Raw genomic sequence first — 25,248 nt, forward strand, 5'->3', positions numbered from 1 at the left:
CCTAGACCACCATCGTATCCTAGAGCAAGGAACCACCCATGCCCCGTACAGTCTCTGTTCCCCGTGCGTCAGGTTATGCCTCCGCGCCGTCTTAGCATGAACTGCGAGAAGGTGTCCTACCGCTGATACGGAGGCCACACCCGATACGTGCAGATTGTACGCAGCACATATTTCATGCATATACGCCACTTGAGTCCTTGTCCAATCTTTGCCCTCTATGCTCTCCGCCAGACCTTTCCTGATTCTCAGCTAGATTTAATGAGGTCACCTTGCTTGTTAGACTGTTTAAGTAAAGCCATGCATACCATGTCAAGGCACATTCTAATTACTGTGACACAGTGCGGTGGACAGCACAAGAAGGAGATCGGGATTGCAATCCATCTCTTTTACACCACACCTGCGCTTACGTGCCGCAGTAAGTCATGGGCTCTGGCTTGATGACAAGACTCCTGGTTAGAGACTGGCCATTCAACTAAGTGCGTTAAGTAATGCCCGGCATAAGTCACTGCTCGGTGGGCCGGGATTTGAAATAGAGGCCATTCATACTAACGTATGGTGATTCGGAATGTGAGTGGCGTGGAACGTATAAACACTGCAGAAGGCTTAAGGTACGCCTTTCCGTGATCTTATCAAGTCAGCCAGTGAGATTTTCTGTATTTAAAAAGAACTACCTAGTGTGTTGATTACTCTACCTAATCATGGATCCACGTACTCCGGCTGCTCCCCAAAGTACCACAGGAGACCACAGCGTCTTGAGGTTTAAATATAACATAAGGTACAAATGCGATTCATTCCAAGTCCTCTTAATCTAAAGCCTAGTACCTGATAGCTACATGCTCATTGGTTATGCGCGAGTGGTGCATGACATCGACCATAGGGACTCGGAGACATGAAGTTTATAATGGTCTAGGCCACACAACACATCATTTGACGTTCGCCAGATGGTCTCATGAATCAGCTGCTTCGAGGCGAATAGTTATAGTTTGTTCCCCCAAGGACATATCTGTCACTTGCAAGTCATGCCATGCCGTAGGGGATTTGGACCACTTGCACCGCCCACAAATATCAACAGGTCATGGCCGGCGATTCGGTACCTATTAGCCTCGATAAACATTCATCGCCGCCTAATTGCCCAGTCTGCCTCCTCGTCAAGGAATAGAGTGTCTTGGAGGAATCAATGCCCTCTAATTTGGTTGGTGAAAACAGAGTCTAAGCCCCAGGCCCCCCGCTACCATAACCCAGCACCAGCTCCATAACCTCCACTTGATAGGACATGTCGTTCTGCAGTAAGTCACTATACGTGCCAAGAACGACGGGGAGAGGTGGCCTGAGCCAAGTTGGAGTTCAATCTATGCACCAGCTTCATTGTAACGTGGGGGCCGTGTTGGTTGTATCCACCCTTCCTTAAGCTGGAGGTTGGAGAGAGGCAGCCTGGACGCTGACTCCAAGGGTATAAAGTCTCACGTTCCGCCAGTGACCACAGAAGAAATCAAATATCCTTGTTGTCTCTCTACTACATTCTCTCGCGTGCTCACAATGAAGTTCTCCGTTGCCCTTGGCGCCGTTTTGGCCGCCACGGCCTCCGCCGTCCGCTTCGAGTCCTACCCAGAGCCTAACTACGAGGGCGGTGCTCAGGTCTTTGTGAGTCTTCCAATTGGATGTTACATGGTTCGCTGGGATATAGAGTGGCGCCTCTTCGACGTCGCGGTGTCAGAATCAACAAGGAACTGACTTCATTGCGTCTCGCATCAGGACTCGGTGTATGCGCTAACCCCATAGCCTAACTACATATCACAGTCTAACTCTCGACTTCATCCTAAACAGCGGCTGGTTCTACCTCACCCCCGTCGCCCGCTCCTACAAGTTCGACTCCGAGGGCGGGAAGTACGCCATCAAGGCGCCTACCGGTAGTGCTGCGGTACGTACACGTACCCGTACCCCATCTGCTGCGGTGTTGCAAAGGTCAGCGCGAAGCTTTGTATGCAAAAGCTGACGATCATAGTTCTGTGACGGCGACACTGAGGTTGCAGACACTGGTGCTACACTGGGTACTGTGGAGGTTGGGTATGCTGCGGATATGTGCTGAGAAATCATATTGTTGAATCGAAGCATATCCGTTTGGGAATAAGCTATTCGCTAGGTTACAATGGTGGGGTTAGACAAAAAAAAAAAAAAAAACTGTTCCTTCAGATTACACCGGGATCCATCGTAGACCATTCATATTAATACTACTATAACTACTTAGAAACATCATTTCGATCGCATCGCAGTGATATGGCAGCCATTGAAAATGACATCTCGAATACCTCTATTTCACTTATTCAATGAAGTTGACCAAATGGCATCGCCACCAGCATATTCTCGGCAACCCCCCGGGCCTTTACGGAACCATACCCCCGCCGTCTGGGCTGGGCCATGGAAGGACATTAAGATACCCCGATTCCTGCTCTTCACAGCGAGCCCTATCCTGTCGGCAACGCGGTTAATCTGCAGTCCATGACATCTCAATGACAATTCATGAAACCGTACCGCATGCCCGGAGGAAATCGACTCGCAAGCCGCTTGGCCGGTAAACGTACAATAGCACGTCTTCTCGCCCATCACTGGACCGTGGCGCAGTCTATCCAGGGCAGGTTCGTTGATCTGTATCGAGGTACTTGGATGACTCGAGCTCTCGCGCCAGTGTTGCCGGTATGGTTCTGTTGTATGGGCCGTGATAACCCTAATCGTCGAAGCGTCCAGGTAATAATCGTCTTCAATTTGGCCGATGTCATCCGCATAAAGGTATGCCCAGGCTATTGCAATCGCGAATATAGGATGAGTTGAATATTAGGTAGGGGTTGAAGTCGGGGAGACAGAGGGTTAGTGTAAAGTGCGCCTGGGTGCTTGAGGTTAAGGCCGGGGGCGAGGATGCGCTACCACAGCAAGTGAGTCATGCAATAATAGATACCTAGCAAGCCGGTGGAAAATTTCTCTGTGGAAAGCCAACCGGAGGAACAAGCGCCAACAGGGTCACAGGTTCCGCATTATCCGGTCGAGCCTGCTAGAGCCGCACTAGACACGAAGCGAGGCGATAGTCCGGGGGACCTAGGGTCATTAAGGTTAGGCCCAACACTAGCTATTTGGCCGACAGTTGCTGATTGGACGTGTTTCAGGCGAATCACCGTTAGTGTGGAGGCGTTCTTATCCCCGAGTCTAGGTTGCAATACGGTGGTTCTGTGCCTGTGCCTGGCTACTGGTACTTATATCCCCCGCGCCCAGGGACCAATTCCTTTTCTGTTCTCTTGCCTCCTACACGTTTGCCGCTCTATCCCGTCCAGCTCACTCGTTCCATCGCCAAGATGCGCTCCTTCGCCCCCCTCAAGCTCGCCCTGGGCCTCTCCCTCTCCCTATCAACCCTCGCCCTCGCAGACGACGCCACAACCACAACAATGCCCTACTACCAACCCGACTGGGAAGAAGCCTGGTCGGCCATGCCCTCGTACACCAACGTCGAGGGCTCCATCGTCTCAATCCACTCGCCCGACATAACGTACGCGATGTCCTGCACGTCCGGCGCAGAGAGCAGCACCTGCTCGATCAAGAAGCCGTGGACCATGATCGCCGGCCCGGAAACCTTCAAGCAGACAGGCACATACACCGCGTTCGACTGGACGCCTGCAGTGACCGTCACGTACGACTGGGACTGCAAGATGACGTCCTACTCCGAGAGTCCGAGCTGCAGCTTTAGTCTGAGCTATACCGGGAGTGAGAGCGGGATGGAGACCAGCAGCAGTATTGAGACCAGCACCAGCTGGGATTATACGACGGGGAGTCCGTATGGGTTGCCGGTTACGGCGGGTCTGGATAAGTTGTCCGACGCGGTGGCGAGCGCGGAGGCGGAGGCGACGCCTACGGCCAGTGATGGGGGTGCGATGGGCATTCGGCCTGTTGAGGCGTTTATCACTGCAGCGCCGGTTGTGCTTGCTGCCGGGGTTGGGGCTCTATTTTAAGGGTCGTGCTCTCGATGGCTGGATGGATGATGGTTGATGTTGTTTGTTTGAACTCCGTTATATGGTAATGGTATGATGGATGCTTGAGACTGGGCGTCTATGGCTGACTGGAATGTGACCTTCAAATGCAATTGCATGATTGGTAGTGATAATACTACGACTTGCCTTATGTTGGAATCCCCTTCATGCTCGCTGAACAGGAGATCAGTTTAGATATCGCCCCGGGACCAGATGTTACCTACCAGATCTAACTCGCCGCCTATGCTTTGGCGCAATGTTAATCATCTTGAGCTCTGCTGAACTCTGAACAGGCACCTTCCTTGGGGTATGTGCTCCAAGGTTACCATAGGTACCTAGCAGCTGAAGTCTTCGGCATCAAGCTTCTTTCATTCTTAGAGCATTCCCATCCGCGTAGTCACTGGACTCTTGAACATTGAGCGTAAAAGCTATATACCACGTTCAGATTTAGGGCCCGCCATAGCTCATTTTCCAGGATACTCCCCTACATAGCTTCTTGCGGCCGGTCCTCTTTTCAGGGCAAAGTGGAAATAAGATGAACATACACATAGATCACATTGTCATTGCATACATAAGAAAAGATCATATCAAAATCATACCCGTAACCATAGCCATAACCAGCTGCGCCAACCTTGCACTGTTGCAACAGTACCAGTACCCAAGCAAGCATAGCATCATCGCCGACGCCAGTTCCCTGAAACCACCTCGGAGGACAAGACAATCATCCATCCATATCCATATCCATACGCCATAAACCCTACCATCCAGTTCCCATTTCACTTTCAATCCCAGGAATAAAACCTAAACCGCCTCATCCCCAACCGGCACAACCGGAAAACTATACGTGCTCGCCGCCCTCGTAACCGTCAGACTCGGCCGACTATTCGAATTCGTCGTGCTCCGCACACTCCCCGTCGCGGAGGGGCGAATCGATCCACCCGCACCAGCAGGTACAGTGGAAGGCCCCCCCACCAGCGCCGCAAGCGCACTCGCATGCGCCTGTGCGCTCGTCATATCGGCCGCATCCTCGTCCGGGACCTCACGGAGCGAGAAGTCCCGATTCAGCGTCATATCGGAGTAGCGGTGCATATTCGGCACGGGGTTCGTCGTGGGCAAGCTCATGGACATGTTCATGGTCGAGCCGGACATGGTCGGCCCATGGCCGTGGCCGAGCGGGTGCAAGGCTTTAGCTTCCCACTCGTTGAAGTCCTGCCCCGGGTTCACGGCCTCGTATTGGAAGTGCGTGAGGAAGGTGTAGAATGCACATGCTATAAGCGAGCCTAGGAACGGTCCGGCCCAGTAGATCCAGTGGTATGATGGGAAGGAGCGCAGGAGGACGTCGGGGCCCAGGGTTCGGGCGGGGTTGAGGGAGCCGCCGGTGTAGTAGTTTCCTATCATGGATATTAGTTGGTGTTGCTAAGTCTAGGAGTAAGGGTGGGATGAAGAGGTAGGTAGGGGAGAGGGGAGAGACACACCGATCATTTCCATAACGAAGAACGTCATACCGATCGCAACGGGCGCCAAAAAGGTCGATTTGTGCTTCACGACCGCGAGCATGATCACCACGAACACCAGCTGTGCTGTGAGGATTGTCTCGATGAACAGGCCCTGAATCACCGAAGCTCCGCCGCCTAGCCTGGTGGCTACATTTAGGTCGCCGGGAAGCAAAACGCTGACGATCGCAGCCGCCGCAAGACCGCCGCCAATCTGGGCGATGAGGAGCAGGAGACCGCGGACGGCGGGGATTCCACCGATGAGGCAGAGGGCCAGCGTAACCTGCAATGGAAGTTAGCATCATCACTATCCATCAACTTCCACTCCTAAACTGGGTGGAGGTAGCAAGGAACCGGGAGGGAGACAAACAGCCGGATTAAACAACCCCCCCGTAATGCGAAAGAACGCCCAGATGTTCACCATGAGGCTGAACCCAAACGATAACGACGAATACAGCAGCGCATCAAAGTCCGGCGGGGCCACTTTCCCACCCCCAGCCTGGTCGAGCTCCGGAGCCCGCGAGCGCGGCGCATTCGCAATCTGCGTCCCCGCAAACGCAAAGAATAGGAACAGGAACGTCCCCACGAACTCCCCCGCCATCGCCGTGAAGTTGTTCCGCGCTGTGTCGGGGACAGAGAGGGACGGGAGCTGCGTGAGCCCCATGCCCATCGTCGAGCGGCGCTTTATCTTCCCTGCGTGTGGGCGGGTGTCGGTGTCTGCTGCTTGTGGCTGCCAGCTGGAGGGGCGGAGTTTCTTGATGGCGGTTGGGAGGTGCATTGTGGAATGGATCGTTACCGTGAATCGTGGCGTTGGCGGGGCCTTGGGGGTTGTTGGGATGGGGTGCTCGGCTGGAGGAAGAATAGGCGTGAGAGTTCGGGGAGTCTTTATACCTTGCCCGAGGGTGATGAAATGACGCTGGATGCGCGTGGGCGAGGCGTCTGGATCAATGGTGAGAACGGCCTAGGGCTAAGAAATTGTATGTGGCGGAGTAGGGAACCTGGTTTCAGGACTCCAGGTTGATAGCTGGTACAGTGGTACTAGATCGCTCGCTTCGATCATCGTTCTAGAAACAACTGTCCTGATGATCCATGAAGACAAGAGATGAAGGGTCCCTAGGGCTGAGCGTTGTCACAACGGTTTGTTTCATCGTTGCCAATTCCCCACAGCCTGTATCAGATCAGCGAACCCAATCTGCCGAACCACACATCCAAACCGCCCTAGCCAATGAGAATACCAGACAAAGTGAGGCTATACATAAAACACGTCGTCGTCAGCGAACGAAACTAAGCCTCAGGTGCCTCGCGAACCGATCTGACTTGACTCGAAACAGGCCCGGTCCAACTCCACTGATTGGATGGGGATGAGTTGCGAGAACGATACCCACACAGCCCATGTGCTGATCCTGTTGACGATGATCAGCCGTGAGCATCATGTCACTGTCAGACCGTTGGAATTACGGCGCTTGCGACCGCCCGCTCATGGAGAGAATTGGGTTGATCGGAAAGGTCACCTTGGAGGATGCAGCGAATGCGATAGACAATGATATGAATAAAGCCATATATTACTACATAGATAGGCATTATTCGTGGACATGTTTACCTACATGGGCGGACGAGGAGGTCTAATAACCTCAAACCCCTTCTCCTTGCTCTTCTCTTTCCTCTTGCCTCGCCTAAACCGACTCAGCCAGGAAGAACGACCAGGTGCTTCGCCTCCCTGCTGTAAATCCGGGTGTTCAGCATGAGTCCTACGCCCGTAGAACTGATCCGCCTCGCGACACGAATAGTAGTCCGTATTAATCGTACGCATCTCACCGTCATCAAGTGGGTCCAACTCAATCGCCTTGCCTATATCGCCAGCGTCACTTTCAAACGTCGGTGCTGAAGGGACAACCGGGGCAGGAAGCGTGAAAGACAAAACGGACCGTTGAGATCGAGGAGGTCGGAAGAACTGAATCGGTTCGAGGCGAACGTCCTCGAAAGAATCACCTCCGGAGCCACTACCAGAGCCGTAGCCAGAACCAGAGCCTGAGGATGACGGCCGGACGCTGCGTCCTATGGAACTATACGCGGATTGATACTCAGACTGACCACCACTACGCGTACCTACATCAAGCGGGTCAAGAGACGGCAGATGCGCGAAGGAGGTACGTCTTGTCGATCTATGTGAAAGTTGCTTGATGCCATAAACCTGTAGGATGTCAGCGTGCGTCTACGATATTAAGGGAATGGCTTGACACGAACCGGAGCCTTGGATCTGTCCATGTGCGCCTGATCTTCCTTCAACAGACCAAGGTTATGCAGGACGCCGCGAGTTGGTTCATAAACACAGTCCAGAAGAAGACTGGATGCGAAGGTCACGGTATGCATAAGTAGAATCGCGTATGCAACATTTGATGCGATTCTCTCTGACGCATTGACATGGTCGATAAAAACCAAACTCATGCAGACTGTTGCAAGCCGGACAAGCGCCAGGGCGGCCTGCCTCCACGGTATCGGAAGTCTAGAGTACGCACTCCACAGGCAGCACCCCAGGATAAACAGCTCGCATGCGCCGAGAAGCAGCAGCTGGGCAAGTGCGTAGCGCTGGAGAGCGCCGATCGCGAGGCCGCGGACGAACGGGACTCCGTAGAGCGCGTAGAACGCAGAGGGCTGGCTGACGGGCGTGGCGAATAGTGTCTGGTGGAAGAGTAGTATGTGGCGATTGGTCTTCGCAAGATAGCGAACAGTAAAGAAAAGCATTCCGGCTAGGGCGATTACCGCGATCATGGCCATGGACGTGTGGAAGGGGAACCATTGCGGGTAGTTCATTTGGTATAGGGAAAACGCGACCAGTGGATGCAGGAAATAGTCGAGGACGATCCGGGTGATACTCCAGCCAATGCGCTGCGTCTGTGACAGTATCTCAGTTCGGAGGAGGGCCATGTCGTTCGTCTGAGATCGATAACCCTCCCACACGAACTTGCAGACAGTAACCAGAAGTATGGTGATTGCGACACCGGCCGCAACGAGAACGAGATTGACAATCGAATTCGTCCACAGATCGCTTGCGGTCGTGCTCCCGAGGTACTGCGACATCTCCTCCAGGCCATACGTCGCATTGACTGAGAAGAGACCATCTTCAACCCCGGGGTACGTGAACTGGTGGGTGACCGGCCAGTTCGCGAAGATTAAGGACGACCAGGCGAGTTTGCTGGCAACCGCTCGAAAGAACCCGGGATAGGGCAGTGTCAGGCATCCGCTCAAGAACACAAACTGGAGATGGTGCAGACAAGGGCCTAGTCCGGGCATTGGCGTGTCGACTCGGTCTCGCAATGCATCATCCGCTTCATGTCGGAAGAAACTGCCGCGCCGTTTCTGCGATCTCTTCAGAGCGCCCGTCACAATGCCCGCCAGAAGCATAAGAACCAACGGAATGCCCACTAGAGCTCTTGACGCCACGGACCCAATATACGGAGTGATATAGGTGCGCGTACAAGCCAGGGTGGTCTCGTTCAGCTGGACGCGGATTGTGGTGTCCAGTGTGCTGAACGGGAGCAAGGACTTCAAAGGGAATGATCCCTCGTAGATGGCGTAGGTGCGATTGTCCCATCTAACCAGTCATTATCATGGACATTGTAATTATGTAGGGACATACCGTGGATAGTTCTCCCGCGAGAGCGTAGGGCATCTGCCATGCAGGTTCCGAGGCTCCCCGTCGATGACAGAGTGGCCAAGGGCCTTTGCGTCGACCGAGAGCCGCGCCAAAGATCCATTCAGCTCGTCACATCGATCATCAATATAGTCTCCTATAAACCTAAGAGAGAGGACGTCATTGCCATCCTCGCGGTCCAGGAAACCATGCAGGGAAATAGACTCCAGCAGCGAGTTATCGGTATCTGTGCAAGGCAGCGGTCGGAGGAAGCCAGCCTCGACCGAGGCGCTGAGAAGAAGAAGGCATGGGAGAAGTGTGCTCAGAAACATTGCTAAAGTGATTGTCTGCCCATGGGAAAGAAAGAAGAGCCTCAACCTCGACTCCAGGGAACTCGGAACTGCAGCCAGCAGAGCGAAAGGTGGAAATTTCGGCAGCAGCGCTCCACTTCTTGCCAAGGCCCTCCAATCACAACTCCCACCCTATTTATAGCACCAATCATTCCTGTGGCTGCTGGAGACCCATCAGTTCAAATAGCGGCGCTGCTCTATCACAGCGCGTATGGCTACCAGAAAGACAGGGCATCTTTGTACCCAGGTAGTTGTTGGCCTTCAGCAGATGGAAAGATGACATGGCATAACAGATGCCGCAAGGCTGTTACTGGATCTTATCTCTGACATAGACTGGCTTTCTCACTTCACTAAACCCCAGTTTGGCGCTGATGATCGTGATGTTCGGCAATTCCGTCCTGCAATATATATCTCTTGCCATGGGCGGGGTTGGAACAGGTATGCCCATAGAAACGGTGTTTTCTGCAAAACTACAACTGCGAATCCCCATAGCTCACAGAACCCTCGCTATTGGTTTTCCTATCGCTATATAACCGGAATCTCACTTGTTTCTTCAATATCTGTGCTTCAGTTGGGCCTATGGTCCCATCCACATGGGTTCATACATTAGATTCATTGAGCCGAACATGAAGCATTGCCCAATACATATATAGGCCTTGAAAACGGAATTCATCCTAATCATGTTAAATTACTCCCCATCCACGCAGCCAAAACGCAAGATATTTAACATCAAGACCCTTACTGGTCCTCCCTCCCATCCTGCCAACTAGAGCAGTTGACACACCGCAGCGCCTGTCATAGATACCATTATCAGCACCACAATAACTTTCATCAACCATTCATCCAGGTAGACAAACTGACCTTCTCACTGATCCTCTTCCGACAATACCGACACTTCACACTCCTCTTGACAATCCTATCCCTCGAAAGAAGCGTATACACCTCGGCAACAGCATACAACGTCAGACTGATGCCGAGGAAATCGACCACTTTTTCTAGAAAGGCCCTGTCACCAACAATCAATTTGCCATTCACAAAGAGCGGGGATGTAGAATAGAGGGCAGGACGCACCCATACGCCAACACAAGCGCCCCATCCTCCCTCGCCTGTTCAAGGGTCTTATACCCATGCATCTCGGCATAGTGCGGTCCCGCAGAAAGCACAGCGAACTCCTCGCTCATATTCCGATGCAGAAACGGCAGGAGCGAGATGATTGGGAGGATCATGTCCGAGACGAACGAGTTGACGACGCTTGTGAAGGCTTGCGCGATTCTACACAGCAAGATTAGGTTCTGACGATAGCACGGGGGACCATCGGTGATACATCAAACCCAGCGCAACTTCGAGGACGTTATCTCTCGCCGCGAAATCGATGAAGCCGTCCCAGGCGCGGCGGAAGTGGGATTTTACGTTGGAGGCGAGGCGGGTCATACTCATGGACGAGGTTGTTTCTTCGAGGCCGCGCATTTTGTTTGGGGGGCTTTGTTCTCTGCCCTTAACGAGGATATAGAGTTGAATAGTGGGGAGAGCGGAGGAGTGGTGTTGTTGATGTCGAGATGATGACGTAGGGAGGGTTGAGCACGGGCTTGGAGGTATGACCAACAGGATTGTGAGGCACGTTTCACTGCGTAAGGTGGCAGATCATCTGGATTGGCAGAGATGGAATAATGGAAACTCGATAGACCATTGGCTGCGAGGATGCATCACCTCCGCAGAACAAATTATACCTAGGAAAGATGTGGATGGGCACTCATGGTGGCAGGTGGGAAGACGCATGCTGGAACAGCGTTTAGGAAGACTACTAACTTATGGCGGGCATGTGGTTTACTCCGGAGGGAACTGCCGTGAGACTGATTGTCAGCCAATGGTGGAGATCGCTTAGTTCGATAAGGAAGCGCTGCAGCGCTTTAACAGCGCTTAGGCGCCTTAGGCAGTTTTAATTAAAATACTATAATACCTACCACTAAATTACTTGCCTGTATAATTATAATATTTATAGTTTTTTAAATATTATAAAATATTAGTAAAAGTATTTAAAATTTTTATTATTTTTAAAAACTTAAATTATTTATATAAACCCTAGTTAGCTCTAGCTTTTAAATATTATTATATTTTTTATTTAATTTTTTAGTATTTATATAATTAATAGCTTTTTTTTATATAATATTTAAAGGGTTTTATAGTTATAAGCCTGGAAAATTACTTAATAATTTAGTTTATTAAATTTTTTTACCTTTTTTAAACTTTTTAAAATTATTTATATTTTTTAAGTACTAGTCCTTTTATTATATAAAGGCCTTTTATAATTAATTATTTCTTGTATTTGCACCTAGGAAGTTAAATATTAATTAAAATTTAACTTTTATATTTAATTTATTAATTTAGGAATTATTATAAGCTTTACTACCAGCGCCTTAAATATAATAATTTTTTAAAGTTTAAAAAAAACTAGCTAGTATAGAATAGCTATATTTTATATATTATAATTATTATAAAAGTTTAAAAGTATTTTAATTTAAAAATAACTTATTAAACTTTTTTTTAAGCTTTTTTAACTCCCTGGAAATAATACTAATAAAAAGGTATTTAAAATATTTAATTAAAATAAAATCATGCTAAGCATGTCCTTTTAAAAATTTAAAATATTAATAATATTATATAAAAGTTAATTATATTTTTTATTTAATAACTTATTAAGAATAAGCTTATTATAAAGATTTTTATTAAACTAAAGTAATAATTTACTCTTACTAATTTTAAAACTAAACTTAAGGCTTTTAATAACTACATTACTACCCTTATTATACTAATTTAATAAAAAAAAGTTACCTAGTGGCTTTAAAATTATAAATATACTTATTAAAAAATCTTATATTTTAAGTAACCTAAGGCTAATAATAAAATAGCTAATATAGTATTTTTAAAGGCTATTAATAAATACTTAATAACTTATATAAAGCGCCATGCAGATTAATTAAATTATAAAAAACTTAGTAAAACTAATTATTTTACCTTTATTTTTAAGTTTTGTCGGACGCCCGGAGGGCCGGCGCCTGGGACGCGCCTATCCCGATTAGGACTAGCGTAGTATGTGATAGTTAAGGTTTTCTTATAACTTACTGCTTGCTATATATAAATAATTTAAAGGTTTATTATAAGTAATACTATTAGCTAGTTATTAGGTTATAAGCCCTTAAACTTTTTTAACTACTTTAAAATATTATTTAAAACTTTTTTAAGTATTTTTATAAGCTTTAAAACTTGTAATAAGCATTATTATATACTTTTTTTATTTTTTTAAAGCGCGATTTTTAATACTTATTATTTATAAATTAATAAAACTATAACTTTTTAATTAATTAAAACTTAATATTTAATATAGCTAAGTTTTAATAAGCTATTTTTAATATAAGAACCCTTAATTTTATTATAAAAATATTTTAATAAGTAACTTAGTTAATAAACCCCCTTAATTTTTTACTTAAATAGGTATATTATAAGCGCCGCCTGCTTTTAATAATAATTTTTATTATTATATACCTGCTTGGGATTAAGCTTACGGGCTAAATTAATTATAATAAATAATTTAATTAGGTAAAAAAATATTTATAAGCCCTATACCTTTTTTAATTAGTTAACTTTTTATTTTCCCAGCCTTTTAAAAATAGGTTATACTAAAAATACTAAAAAAATTACTTAATACTTATTTTTAATTAGCTTATAGGCTAAATTAGCCGCAAGATTTATATTAAAGTTATTAAATTCTTATATTTAATAAAGTATGCTAATAAAATATTTAATATAATTTACTAAATTATTATTAAATAAGGTGTACCCTAAATTATTAAGGCAGTGCTTAATATTATTAATATATATAAAAACTAGTTTTTTATTACTTTTAAGTTTATTATAATATTTATAATTATATAAAATATTACTAAAAACCTATATATTATTATTAAATTTAGTATTACTATGCTATTAATTTTCTAAAAGATTTATAATAACTTTAAAATATAGTTTATACTTTAATAATTATTTTTAATTAATAAGATTTTAAGTAATTATAATAAAAATAACTTAAAATAACTATATAAAAATATTATAATTAAAGCTAAAATAATTATTTTGCTTGCTACCGCGGCCCTGCTTTTAAAAAAGTAAAAAAAATAGGTTTACTATAAAAAACCCTATATTAAAGTGCTTACTAGCCCTTTAAATAATATAAATAAAAAAAATAGGTTAATTAAATAAAGTAAGGGGATAATAAGATTTATTTTTATAAATACTATAAATATAATAGCTATTTTTAAAAAAATTATTATTATTTAAACCCTTAACTTTAACCTAATAGCTAGATTAAGCTTTTTAAAATATAGGTATTATATTTAAATAAGACTAGTATAAAGTTATAAGCCGTAGCTTTATATAATAATAATAAATTTAATAATTATAACTTTAAATATAATAAATTAAAGCCTAAAATTAGCCTTAAATTTTTAGTTATACCTACTTTTATTATAACTACTAAATTAATAAAATAGCTTATAAATATAAAATTAGCTAAATTTATTTTTTTTTAAATATTTTAATTTTAAAAACTATATAAAATACGGCCCGAATTACTTAAAATACTTATATAAAATATTTAGTAAAGTAATTAAACACGCTAAAGATTATAAAATATTAATTATTATTATAAAAAGTATAAATAGCATATATAAAAAAATTAGGGTTTATAAATATTATGCGCTTAAGGCTTTAATTTACCTATTATTTATTAAAAGGCTAAAAAAAACGCTTGGCATATGGTATTATAAAAAAAATAATATTTTTATTAGCTTAAATAAATTTATTATAAGGCAAGCTTATATATATTATAATATTTTTTTTTAAAGTTTATATTTAAATAATGTTTTTAATTAGCTATAATTAATATAAATTTACTTTATAAGTACCTTAGCCACGCGGGTATTTCTAGACTTTATGTTATAGCCCGGGCGGAAGGCCTTAATATAAATACTATTAATTAATTAAATTACTTTGCTTACCTTAAGGCTAAATTTTATAAAATATTATTTTAATTTATCCCGCGGGAAGTAAATCCAGGAAAACTATAATATATAAATATATAACTTATTTAATTAACTAAAATTAGTAGTTTTAATTATTACCTTATAATTATTAATAATACCACTTAATTAGCCGCGGTATACTGCGTTAAAAAAAAGTATTTTAATAATTAATATTATACTAAAAACACCATAAGCGTCTTATAAAATAGTATATTTATATTATTAAAATAAATAATAGTAAAGAATTTTTTAAGTATAAGGCCTGGGCTAAACCAAAGGGTTTAATATTTTAACTTTTTTTATTAAAAACTTTAGAGTTTAATAGGATTTTAAAATAATATACCTAGTATATTAATATAATAGCTTAAGCTATAAAAATTAATACTAGTTTACTAAAAAAAGTATGGCCTAAGATAATTAAGGCTATTATTAAAATCTTAAATTAATTATTTATTATTAAGAATTCTTATAGTAAGTTACCCCTATAGCTATAGTATAAATATTATTAAATTAATAATTTAATACTTTATTTTAATAATTTCCGCGCTTATGGCTATAAATTATATATTTATATATTAATTAAAAATTATAAATAGTTTTATAAGCTTGTTATAAAAGCTTTAATTAGCTATTTAATTAAATATAAAAAAATAATAATAAGATTTTTTAAGTATAGGTTTTAAGGAAGCGGGTTTACTACTTAAAGTATATTTTATTTAATAAATTAAAGTTTTATAAAAATAATTACTTACTTAGTATTATATTTATAAAGGGTGCCCTGCCTTAACTTAATAAATTAATACCAGGGGTTATTATATATAATATTAAATTTAATAATATACTTATTTTTAAGCTAATTTTAATAATCCAGGCGCCTAAAATACTAATTACTAGCTAAATTTAAATTATATTTTTAACTTTATAGTGCTAATTAATTTTAATACCATGTGGTAATATTAAATTAAAGTTACTTACCTTATTAATATTAAAATACTAGGTTAACTTTTTTTTAGCGTTAATATAATACTTATATATTAAAAATATAAAGATCCTGCTAAGGTAATTAATTAGTAATAATAATAATAGTACTAGCGCGCTAAGCCTAACCTTATTAAATTATTATAATAACCTTAATTTAGCAACACTACCTTAATTTTTAATAAAAGGTATTAATACTATAATAACACTAGTTTATACACTACCATTAATAAATTTTATTAATTAATTTTAAATATAAATTATATTACTTTTACTAGTAACCCAAGCCCTGCCTGCTTCGCGCCCTTAAAAGCTTTAAAATAACCTTAATTTACTAGGATTAGCGCTAAATAATATTTAAAATATATATAAATAAATCTTTAAAATAAACTACTTTAAGCCACGTGTATTTAACATAAATATTAATATAGTATTAAATATATTAATTAATTAGGATTTAGGGATATTAAACTATAAGATACCAGGCTAATTTTTTAATTAATTAAAGGTTTTAATAATAAAGGCCACCTTATATAAGATAAATATAAATATTAATATTTTTAATATAATAGTTATCCTATTAATTAAACGCCCTAAACCCTATATTAACTATAGCTTATTAACTAAAGTAATTAAGCGTGCTAATACTAGAGTTATTAAAATATTTAAGGGAATAGTTTAATATTTATTTACCAGGAGGTTTTAAATATTAGTTAAAGCTAAATTATATATTAATAATATTAAAGTACCTAGATTTTATAAAAAAGCATAATAATTTAAGTTTTTTAATTAATAAAAAAAAGTTATATTAATTTATATTAGCATGGTAGTTACTATAAACATGTAAAAGCTTGTTAAATAACTAAAAGGGGTTAAAATTATTTTTAGTAAGTAAGTATTTATATTTAAAAGTAATAAAAATAGCTTTATTTTATTATTTAAGGCTTAAATTATCGCGTGTAATAACTACTAAGTTACTAGATTAAATTATAATAAAAGCTTTTATTTAGTTATAGCTAATATAGCGGTTAAATATATATTAATAACTATAATTATTTAAAGGCTTAGCTAGTGCTAGTTTAATATTATTAATACTTATTTTAATATAAAAATAGCTAATTAAAAGGTTTATATATAATAGCCACGTGGTTATAAAATTAGTAATAACCTTATATATAAGGTATAAAAAGCTTTATTTAGCCTTTATAACTTTATATACTTATAAAATTAAAAATTTAATTAATTACTACACGCTAAGGGCTTTAAGCTACTTATTAAAAAACTTTATATATATATTTAAAAGTTACCCTACACGCTAATTATTATTTATATAAATAATAGTATTATTACTAGTAAAATAAAGGCTAATATAAATATTATTATTAACCTTTTATAAAAGATTTATAAACTTAAAGTTAGTAATAAGCTAATTAAATTCCTTAAATTAATAGTATCCTATAACTATAAAAATAGGATAATTTATTTTTTTTAAGCTATATATATAAAATAAATAGCTTAATATTTTAGCCTTATTAAGGCTAGGCTAGTAAAGATACTAATAATAAAGGGGTATATTAAAATTATATAAAAAGTTAATTAATTAAATATTATAAATCCTAATATACCTTTAGTTTTTAATATTTTTAGTACTTATACCTTTACTTAATTAATTAAATTTTTTAGCTAGCTTAAAAAAACCCATGTTAACCTTATATACCTAGTTTAATTTTTATAATATTAATAAAAATTTTTAATTATTAATAATATAGTAGCTACTAAGCACGTGGTTTACTATATTATAGTTAACTAAAGTAATTTAGTACTTATTAAAACTTATATAAAAAAATAATTATTTATTTTAACATGTTTTATTAAGATTATTTTAATAGAAAGTTTACTAAGGGCTTTATTATATACCTTTATAAGTTTTTTATTATATAAAGTTTAAAAAAACAAGTAGTTATAACGCCTTTATTTATTATAATAAAATTTTTAATATTTAACAGGGCTATTAAAACAGCCTTATTTATAAAAAAGCTTACTAAGGTGCTTAAAGTATAAAATAGCAAGCTAATTATAATATGCTTTATTAATATTAATACTATTACTAATACTATTAATTAAAAAATTTTAGTTACTACACGCTGGTTAGCTAATAAATACTTTTTTATATAAAATATTTATAAGTAATATCTTATAAAGTTTTACCACGTGCTAAAAAAAAAACCCTATAAATAAAATAATTAAATTACTAGAAGTAACTAAGTTTACTACCTTTTAAAATATAACAGGCCTTAAGAAAGCCCTTTAATTAATAAATTAAAAGTATAAAAGTTTTATTATTTTTGTTTTTAGTAATATTTTTTATTTAAAACATGTATATAGCTTTATAATATAGCTATGTATTACTTAGTTAAAGAATGTATTAAACGCCCGGAGGGCCGGCGCTTAAAACATGCTTATTTTAATTAGGACTAGCGCAGCACGTGATAGTTAAGGTTTTTTTATAACTTACTACTTGCTATATATAAATAATCTAGAGGTTTACTATGAGCAATGCTATTAGCTAGTCATTAAGTTTTAATAATATTTTTTTATTACTAATAGCTTTGCTAAAACCTTTGCAGGAGAAATAGCCTTTACTATACTTATTAAAAAGTTAAATTAGCCCTTTACTAATAATCTAAATACTAAAGGTTTTTTTATTAATAAACCTTTTTAAATATTAATTAATAATAAACTAATTTATCCCTGTAAATGCAAGCGCGCTATAAAGTTTTATTATAATTTTATATATTTATATTATTTAAAGTCTTATAAAATAAATAAAAAACTAAAAAAAAAATTAATAAAATACTTAAAAAAAATAATAAATATAGTAAAAAGCTTTAAAAGTTAAAAGTTAAGAATACTAAGCTTTTTAAAAATAAAAAAAAGAATACCAAAAACTAAAAAGCTTAGTAAAATAGCTAAAAAAACGCGTAATTTATAATTCCTAAAAAATACTATAAAGCAGCCCTAGTATTTAGTATTTTAAGTAATTTAAAACTTTAAAATATCTTTATTTTTAATACCAGTGCCTTTATTTATATTTATAATAATTTTAGCTATTTTACCTTTTTAAATTAATTTTAAAATAATAATATTTAAGCTAAAAATATAATTATAGCTATACAAGGCTATAAATTAGTTTTTATTTATTTAAAAGTATTTAATAAAGGGATTATACTATTTATATTATATAAAATTATATATATTTTTAAATTTTATTTTAATATTATAGTAGCAAGGCCTTTTTAAAAAGCTAAATATATTTAAAATTTTAATACCCTTATATTTAAAAATAATAAACTAGTTTTTTACCTTAAAGATTATTTTTTAGGCCTTTAAATAATAAAGCTAAAAAAAAGTTTTTTAAAGCTAGAAGAGGCTAACGCTTTAATTTAATAAAAAGTTAAAATTTTAACTTAAAAAGTATAACTTTAAAAAAATTTTAAAGCTTTTTACTAGCACCTAAAATATATTAGTAATAAAATACTTAAGTATTTTTTTATAATAATATAAAAAATTAGTATTTTTAATTTTTAACTACCTAAGCACTGTAATACTTACCGGGTTAGTTAGGCTTTTTAATAAATATTTAAATAGCTTAAAAAATTAATTACTAAGCTATTTATTTATATTTATACTAATCTTATTTTTATAAAGCTAGTAATAAATAAAAATTAATAGGTAACTTATTTTTATAATAAATTTTTTAAAATATACTAGGCCTATACTTACTAGCTTAAAAATAATTATAAAAATATTATTAAGTAATTTATATAATTTATATAAAACCACCATGAAGTTACTCCTAAATTCTTATTTAATAATAATAAACTTACTTTTAGTAATAATATTTTTAACTTTGCTACCTTTAAAGGCATTTTTTAAAACTAGTTTACTTTATACTTTTTATTTTAAAATAGTATAGCCAAGCGCTCTAAAGGTATTTTAATTTAAAAAGCTAAAATAATAGCTTTATATAAAAATATTTACTTAATATATAGTCCTAGGTTATAAAAGTAGTGGCTTATATTAATAATTAAATTTTTATTAAAATTATTAATTAAATAACTTTATAAAAAAAACTTACTAGTAAAAAGCCTTATATTTTAAATATTTAAATTATTAGGTGTTTTTCCTGGGTAAAAAAATCCTGGGAAAAAGACCTTTATAAAATAAAGCTAAGGGCCTTATTTAAATATTTTATAAGCTATTAAGCCTTAAATATTTAGTAAATTTAGTTTTCTTAAAATTAGCATGTTAAAGCTTATAAAAATATTATTTTTAATAAATCCTGGCTTTATAATTTATAAAAACTATTTTTTATTATTAATATTTAAATTAATTCTTTTAAATTATTAATTAAGGTTTTTAAACTGCCCTCTTGCCACTGTATTACTAAAAATATAAATTTAAATTTAAACTTTACTAAATTTTTTTTTAAAAAAAAATAAGGGTATTTTAACAACAAGCAAGCCAAGGATGGTAAAAATATTTAAAAATAAAAGTATTAAAAAAAATAAAAATAAAAAAAAATTTAGGTATAAAATTATACCTAGGCCTAATTTTAATAAAATTAAGGCCTTTAATTTATTAAAAGGCTTACTACCTTTTTTTACTTTAAACCCTACTTTAAAACCTTACTATTATAAAATTTTTATATAAAAATTAATATTAGCTAGTTTTTTTAATAAGTTATTATAGCCTTTATAATAGGTTACATGCTTTTAAACTTAAAAAAATTTATTTTTAAACCTAGCTAATTAATAATTATTATAAAAAGTAAAGTAAGCCCGCTTCTAAACTCCTATTTATTTTATTATTAAAAATATAAAAAAGGTAAAAAACTAAAAATTAAACCTATTATTTTTTTTAAATAGTTAATTAAATAAAGGCTAGCACCTTAAAATAATTAAAAAAACTTTAAATTTTATTTAGGTACTTTAACAAGCTATATAAGCTATATTATTATTATAATTATTTTTAATTTTACTTTTTATAACTATATATAATTTACCTTTTTTACTTTTTATTAAAACCCTAAAAAAATACTTTTATTAAAATAAATTACCGCCTTTTTCCAAGTACTAAAAAAATCTTAAAAATTATTTACTTAAAAATATGTTTTTTAAAACTATTAATCTTAAATTAAATAAACTTAAAAAAATAGAAGCATAAAAGGTAATTAATAAATAAAAAGTAGGTTTAAATAAGCTAATTTTTTTATTATAAGTATTTATATATAAGTTTAATATAAATAGTTACTTTTTTAAGGCTAAAGCTTAAATTTATATATATAAAAATTTTAAACTAGTTAATTATAAAAATAATTAAGTAGTTATAGCCTTTACTTATTTTTTTTAAGTTATTATAATACTTATTACCTTTTTTAATATAAATATAAGATAATATAATATTATTAATACTTTTTTAATATAAGCCTTAATAAACTTATATACCTTTAATTTTTAAATAGCTATAAGTAAAAAAAAAAGCTTTTAAAAGTTTTTAAAGCTATTTATAGCCTTAAAAAGTTTTTTTTATTTTTAATAACTTAATTTAGCTATTATTTTATATAAATTTAGCTTTACTATAATACCCGAAGAAAAATACCTTTTTATTAATAAGTTAATAATTTTTTTAGTATATATAAATAATTTTATTTTTATAAACTTTTTTTTAAGTAAGGCTGCTTTATAATAGCTACTTTTAAAAAAAAATTTTTAGTAAAATATAAGCTTTAGCATTTTAATAAAGCTAAATAATTTTTAAAAGTTTAAATTCTTTAAAATAGGCCTTAGCGCAAGCTCTAACTTTTTTAAGATTTTTATATTAAAATTATTATAAATTAATTTTACTTAAATATTATAATTTAATTATTTTTTACCCTGCTCCTGTTACCTAGCAAGCTTTATTTAAATTTTAATATAGTTATTTTTAAAAATATTAAAAAAATAAGGTTAAAAATTAAATTTATTAAATATACTAGTACCCTTACTTATTTAAATATTTTTTATATAATAAGCTATTTATTAAAATATTTTATTAATTTTATAAATTATTATTAACACGTAGTAAATTAACTTATTTTTTATTTTTATAATACATGTTTTTTTACTTTTAAATACTCTAGTTTAAATAGCTTTAAAAATAAGATTTTTATTAAAAAATATAAAATCTATAAGTTATACTTTAATATAATATTTATAAATTATTTTAATTAATTTTTTAATATAGGCTATATTTATAAGTTATATAAAGGTTTAATTAAATAAAAGGTTATAAAGCAGCACTTTATTACTATTTTTATTATTAAGGTAAAGTTACTTACTTTTATTAAGGCCTTTAAAGTAATATACTAGTAATAAAAAGTTTTTAAAATTATATAATTTAATTTTTAATACTAACTTTTAATTTAATATAATAATAAATAAATAATTAATATTTTTATTAATATTAATATATAACTTTGCTTAAAGCTTTACTATATTAATATTTATAATTTATAGCTTAGGCAGGAAGTTTAGTATAAAAATTTTTATATTAAATAAACCCTTATTAACTAAATAATTATAAATAACTTTATAAAGGCGCTTATTAAATAATAATACTAAAAATTTATTAAAATACTAGGTTTAGTAAATATTTTTAGCCTTATTTTTAATTAATTTAAAAGTAAGTAAGTGTTAAGGGGGCGTGTTAGCTAATAATAAAAATTATTTAATTTAATAAAAAAGTATTATAGTGCTTTAATAACGCTTAAGTATTTTAAGTAATTTTAATTAAAATATTATAATACTTATTATTAAATTACTTGCCTGTATAACTATAATATTTATAATTTTTTAAATATTATAAAGTATTAGTAAAAGTATTTAAAATTCTTATTATTTTTAGGAGCTTAAATTATTTATATAAACCCTAGTTAGCTCCAGCTTTTAAATATCATCGCGTTCCTTATTTAATTCTCTAATATTTATATAATTAACAGCTTTCGTTTGCACGGTATTCAAAGGGCCTTATACTGATTCACTTATATCAAGCCATCAAGGTCCGACGGATAGCTTAAATATCTATATTTTCATCTCGCCCTCTATCTCTAACCCCGTCTTTATTTTCCCCCACAACTTCCTCGAATCACACAAAGCGCAGGAACACCTTGGAAAGATTTAGATTTGGGCCGTTGCTTTCATAGGTAAGTAGACGGCAGAAAGGCTACAAGCGCCTGGACCACAAGCCAAAGCCGCCCCGTCTTTCCTCCTATAGCTCCCTGTCAAGATCCCCCTCATCATCTTCTCACACCTCCCCTTATATCCCAGGCCAGCCTAGCTCTCACATGCTAGCCGCTCTGCAGTATATTCCATTCTACTCTCCAAGACCAACGACTATCTTGGCTGAGACTACTGTCAAGCACATCATACCTACTTGACCCGTTCAACAGCAATCCCCAGGCCCTGCAAAACCAAGTCAGCTGAAGCTCCAGGACAAAAGATGGATCTACTGCGGTGGCTGCCTCAAACCTCACGGCAAACAATTTTTCTGGCAAGGCAGCCAGCTTATACCCGCAGAGACTCGGCGCTGAAATGACGTTACGCACATTGCTGATCTATGTGCCGGGCTTGCCTGGCGACGTGGTCGGGGACGGGGGATACCCAGAAGCTCAAGCTCAAGCTCAAGCTCAAGCTCAAGCTCTGTCGGCGCATTCCAAATGCATTTGGATTGTCAAGTCATCGAAGAAGAAGGAGAAGGAGGAGGGAACCGTGTCCTGCTCCACAAGTGCACCATCAGAACCCAACCGGCCTAGAACGAAGCTCACAATCGATGCAGAGAGCTGCCCAACAGCCACGAAGAGACCGGTACGGGGTCCGCGCCCGACATCGACATCGAGCCCGAGTCTACACGCGCCAGAGCCATCTGTAGAATCTGCAAGACAAGATACTACCTCAAACCTAGGGCGCACGCCCGGCAGCCCGCGCCGGATCCATGGGAGGAGAATGCGGCACTCCAGTATATGTGGCGGGATAGTTCCCGACACGGCCGTGACGCGTTTCGGAGGCAATGGTATCGCAGAGCCGACGATGACCCTTCACAGGAGTATTCGGTCGATAGAGCGTGAGATGAACATATCCGTAGGCAGAGGTCAAGGCATATGGAAGTCAGGGCCAGATGAAGCCCCGGTATTTGTGTACACCCGGTTACATTCACGGTCCTTGATGCCTTGTACTCCAGTAGCATTTGAAAATGTCTGGTCATTATATGTGGACTACCCAGGATATACACAAAGGCTGTCTCCATCTCCAAAGGACCATATTCTATCTCTATTACACCCCCTCCCTTAAAAACGTCAGCGCCGCCACACACAACGCCTCAACCCCAGCTTTCAGTGTCGGCTGGATAACAGGCGCAAAGCGCGCACTATGATTCCCCGGGATCTCCCCCGTGCTCCCATTGCTAACCGCCCCATCCCACGTTTCCTGATCAATCCCCCCCAGGAACCAAAAGCAGCAGGGTATACCCCTACCCGTGGCAAGGACACTAAAGTCCTCAGCAACCATCGTCCGCTCCGTATCCGGCTCGAAATCCGGCCCAAAATGGTCTCCAAACGAAACGGCCAGTTTATCAGCCACATCATGGGTATTAAACGTCGGTGGAAAGCGGCGCGTGGGCGTGAATATCGGCTCCCGCGGTGATCCCGACGCAAGGCACTCAGCCCTCACAATGCGCTCCACGGCAGCAACAATAGCGTCCCTGGTCTCAACACGCACAGAGCGGAAATCAATCCCAATCTCCGCCTTATCCGCAATGACATTCTCCGTCTGCCCCGCGACAAGAGATCCCACCGTAAGAACGCCCACATCATCGGGGTTGATCTCCCGACTCACAACGCCCTGCAGGCGGACCACAATATGCGCGGCAAGTAAAACCGGGTCAACAGTCGTATGCGGTAAACTCCCGTGCCCGCCGCGCCCGAAGACCGTGATGCGCATGCTATCCGCCGCCGCCATGATCGTCCCTCTTTTCGAATGGATGCTCCCGCCCCGGAGACGCATGACGTGCTGGCCTAGACAGATGTCCGGCAGAGGGATTTTGTTGTACAGGCCGTCGGCGAGCATGGACGCAGCGCCGTGGCCGCGTTCCTCGTTTGGTTGGAACAGCGCAATTAGGGTTCCAGACCACCTCTTTCTTATTTCCGGTGACGAAAGAAGCTCGGACGCTGCGAGGAGCGCCGTGATATGCATATCATGTCCGCAGGCGTGCATGACCGGTTTGATTGCGCCGTCTGCGTCTGCCATAGTCACCGTGCTGGCGTAGGGGAGGCCCGTCTCTTCTTTTACGGGGAGGGCGTCCATGTCCGCGCGGAGGAGGACGGTTTTGCCGGGCCCGTTTTTCAGGACGGCGGTTAGGCCGTAGCCGCCGATGTTGGTGGTGATTTCGAAGGCATTGAGGGAGGCGAGGTGGGATGCGATTTTCTCAGAGGTGTTCTTTTCTTGGCAGGAGAGTTCGGGGTTGGCGTGGAAGTGTTTGTAGAGGGACTCGTAGGGGGTTAGGTCCAGAGGAGAGGAGTTGAGGATATCGGTAATGGATGTTTGGGACATGGTGAGGTTGAAGATGAGGATTGTTTTCCCCGCGGGAAACGTTGCTTTAAGTGCAGCTGCAGAGTGG

General features: G+C 37.4%; 5 protein-coding genes across 5 annotated transcripts; 2 read left to right on the forward strand and 3 right to left on the reverse strand.

The window, feature by feature from the left end:
• Positions 1–1,536: 1,536 nt before the first annotated feature.
• DSM5745_11232 (uncharacterized protein) lies at positions 1,537–2,086 on the forward strand (the record flags this gene model as incomplete). Its single annotated transcript, XM_026753248.1, has 3 exons — positions 1,537–1,709; positions 1,798–1,918; positions 2,003–2,086. The coding sequence occupies 3 exons, from the start codon at positions 1,537–1,539 to the stop codon at positions 2,084–2,086; spliced, it is 378 nt and encodes a 125-aa protein (XP_026598167.1).
• A 1,255-nt stretch (positions 2,087–3,341) lies between these two features.
• On the forward strand, positions 3,342–3,992 carry DSM5745_11233 (uncharacterized protein; the record flags this gene model as incomplete). Its single annotated transcript, XM_026753249.1, has 1 exon — positions 3,342–3,992. The coding sequence occupies one exon, from the start codon at positions 3,342–3,344 to the stop codon at positions 3,990–3,992; it is 651 nt and encodes a 216-aa protein (XP_026598168.1).
• An 819-nt stretch (positions 3,993–4,811) lies between these two features.
• DSM5745_11234 (MIP aquaporin) lies at positions 4,812–6,281 on the reverse strand (the record flags this gene model as incomplete). The annotated part of the gene is made up of 3 exons (XM_026753250.1): positions 4,812–5,401; positions 5,486–5,786; positions 5,874–6,281. 3 exons carry the CDS (start codon positions 6,279–6,281, stop codon positions 4,812–4,814), a joined length of 1,299 nt encoding a protein of 432 aa, XP_026598169.1.
• An 822-nt stretch (positions 6,282–7,103) lies between these two features.
• DSM5745_11235 (uncharacterized protein) lies at positions 7,104–9,466 on the reverse strand (the record flags this gene model as incomplete). The annotated part of the gene is made up of 4 exons (XM_026753251.1): positions 7,104–7,558; positions 7,610–7,694; positions 7,748–9,095; positions 9,141–9,466. 4 exons carry the CDS (start codon positions 9,464–9,466, stop codon positions 7,104–7,106), a joined length of 2,214 nt encoding a protein of 737 aa, XP_026598170.1.
• Positions 9,467–23,906: 14,440 nt separating this feature from the next.
• On the reverse strand, positions 23,907–25,181 carry DSM5745_11236 (M20 family metallopeptidase; the record flags this gene model as incomplete). Its single annotated transcript, XM_026753252.1, has 1 exon — positions 23,907–25,181. One exon carries the CDS (start codon positions 25,179–25,181, stop codon positions 23,907–23,909), a length of 1,275 nt encoding a protein of 424 aa, XP_026598171.1.
• Between the last annotated feature and the right edge of the window lie 67 nt (positions 25,182–25,248).

Source organism: Aspergillus mulundensis (assembly GCF_003369625.1).
Source record: "Aspergillus mulundensis strain DSM 5745 chromosome Unknown scaffold_22, whole genome shotgun sequence".
Classification (NCBI taxonomy): domain Eukaryota; kingdom Fungi; phylum Ascomycota; class Eurotiomycetes; order Eurotiales; family Aspergillaceae; genus Aspergillus; species Aspergillus mulundensis.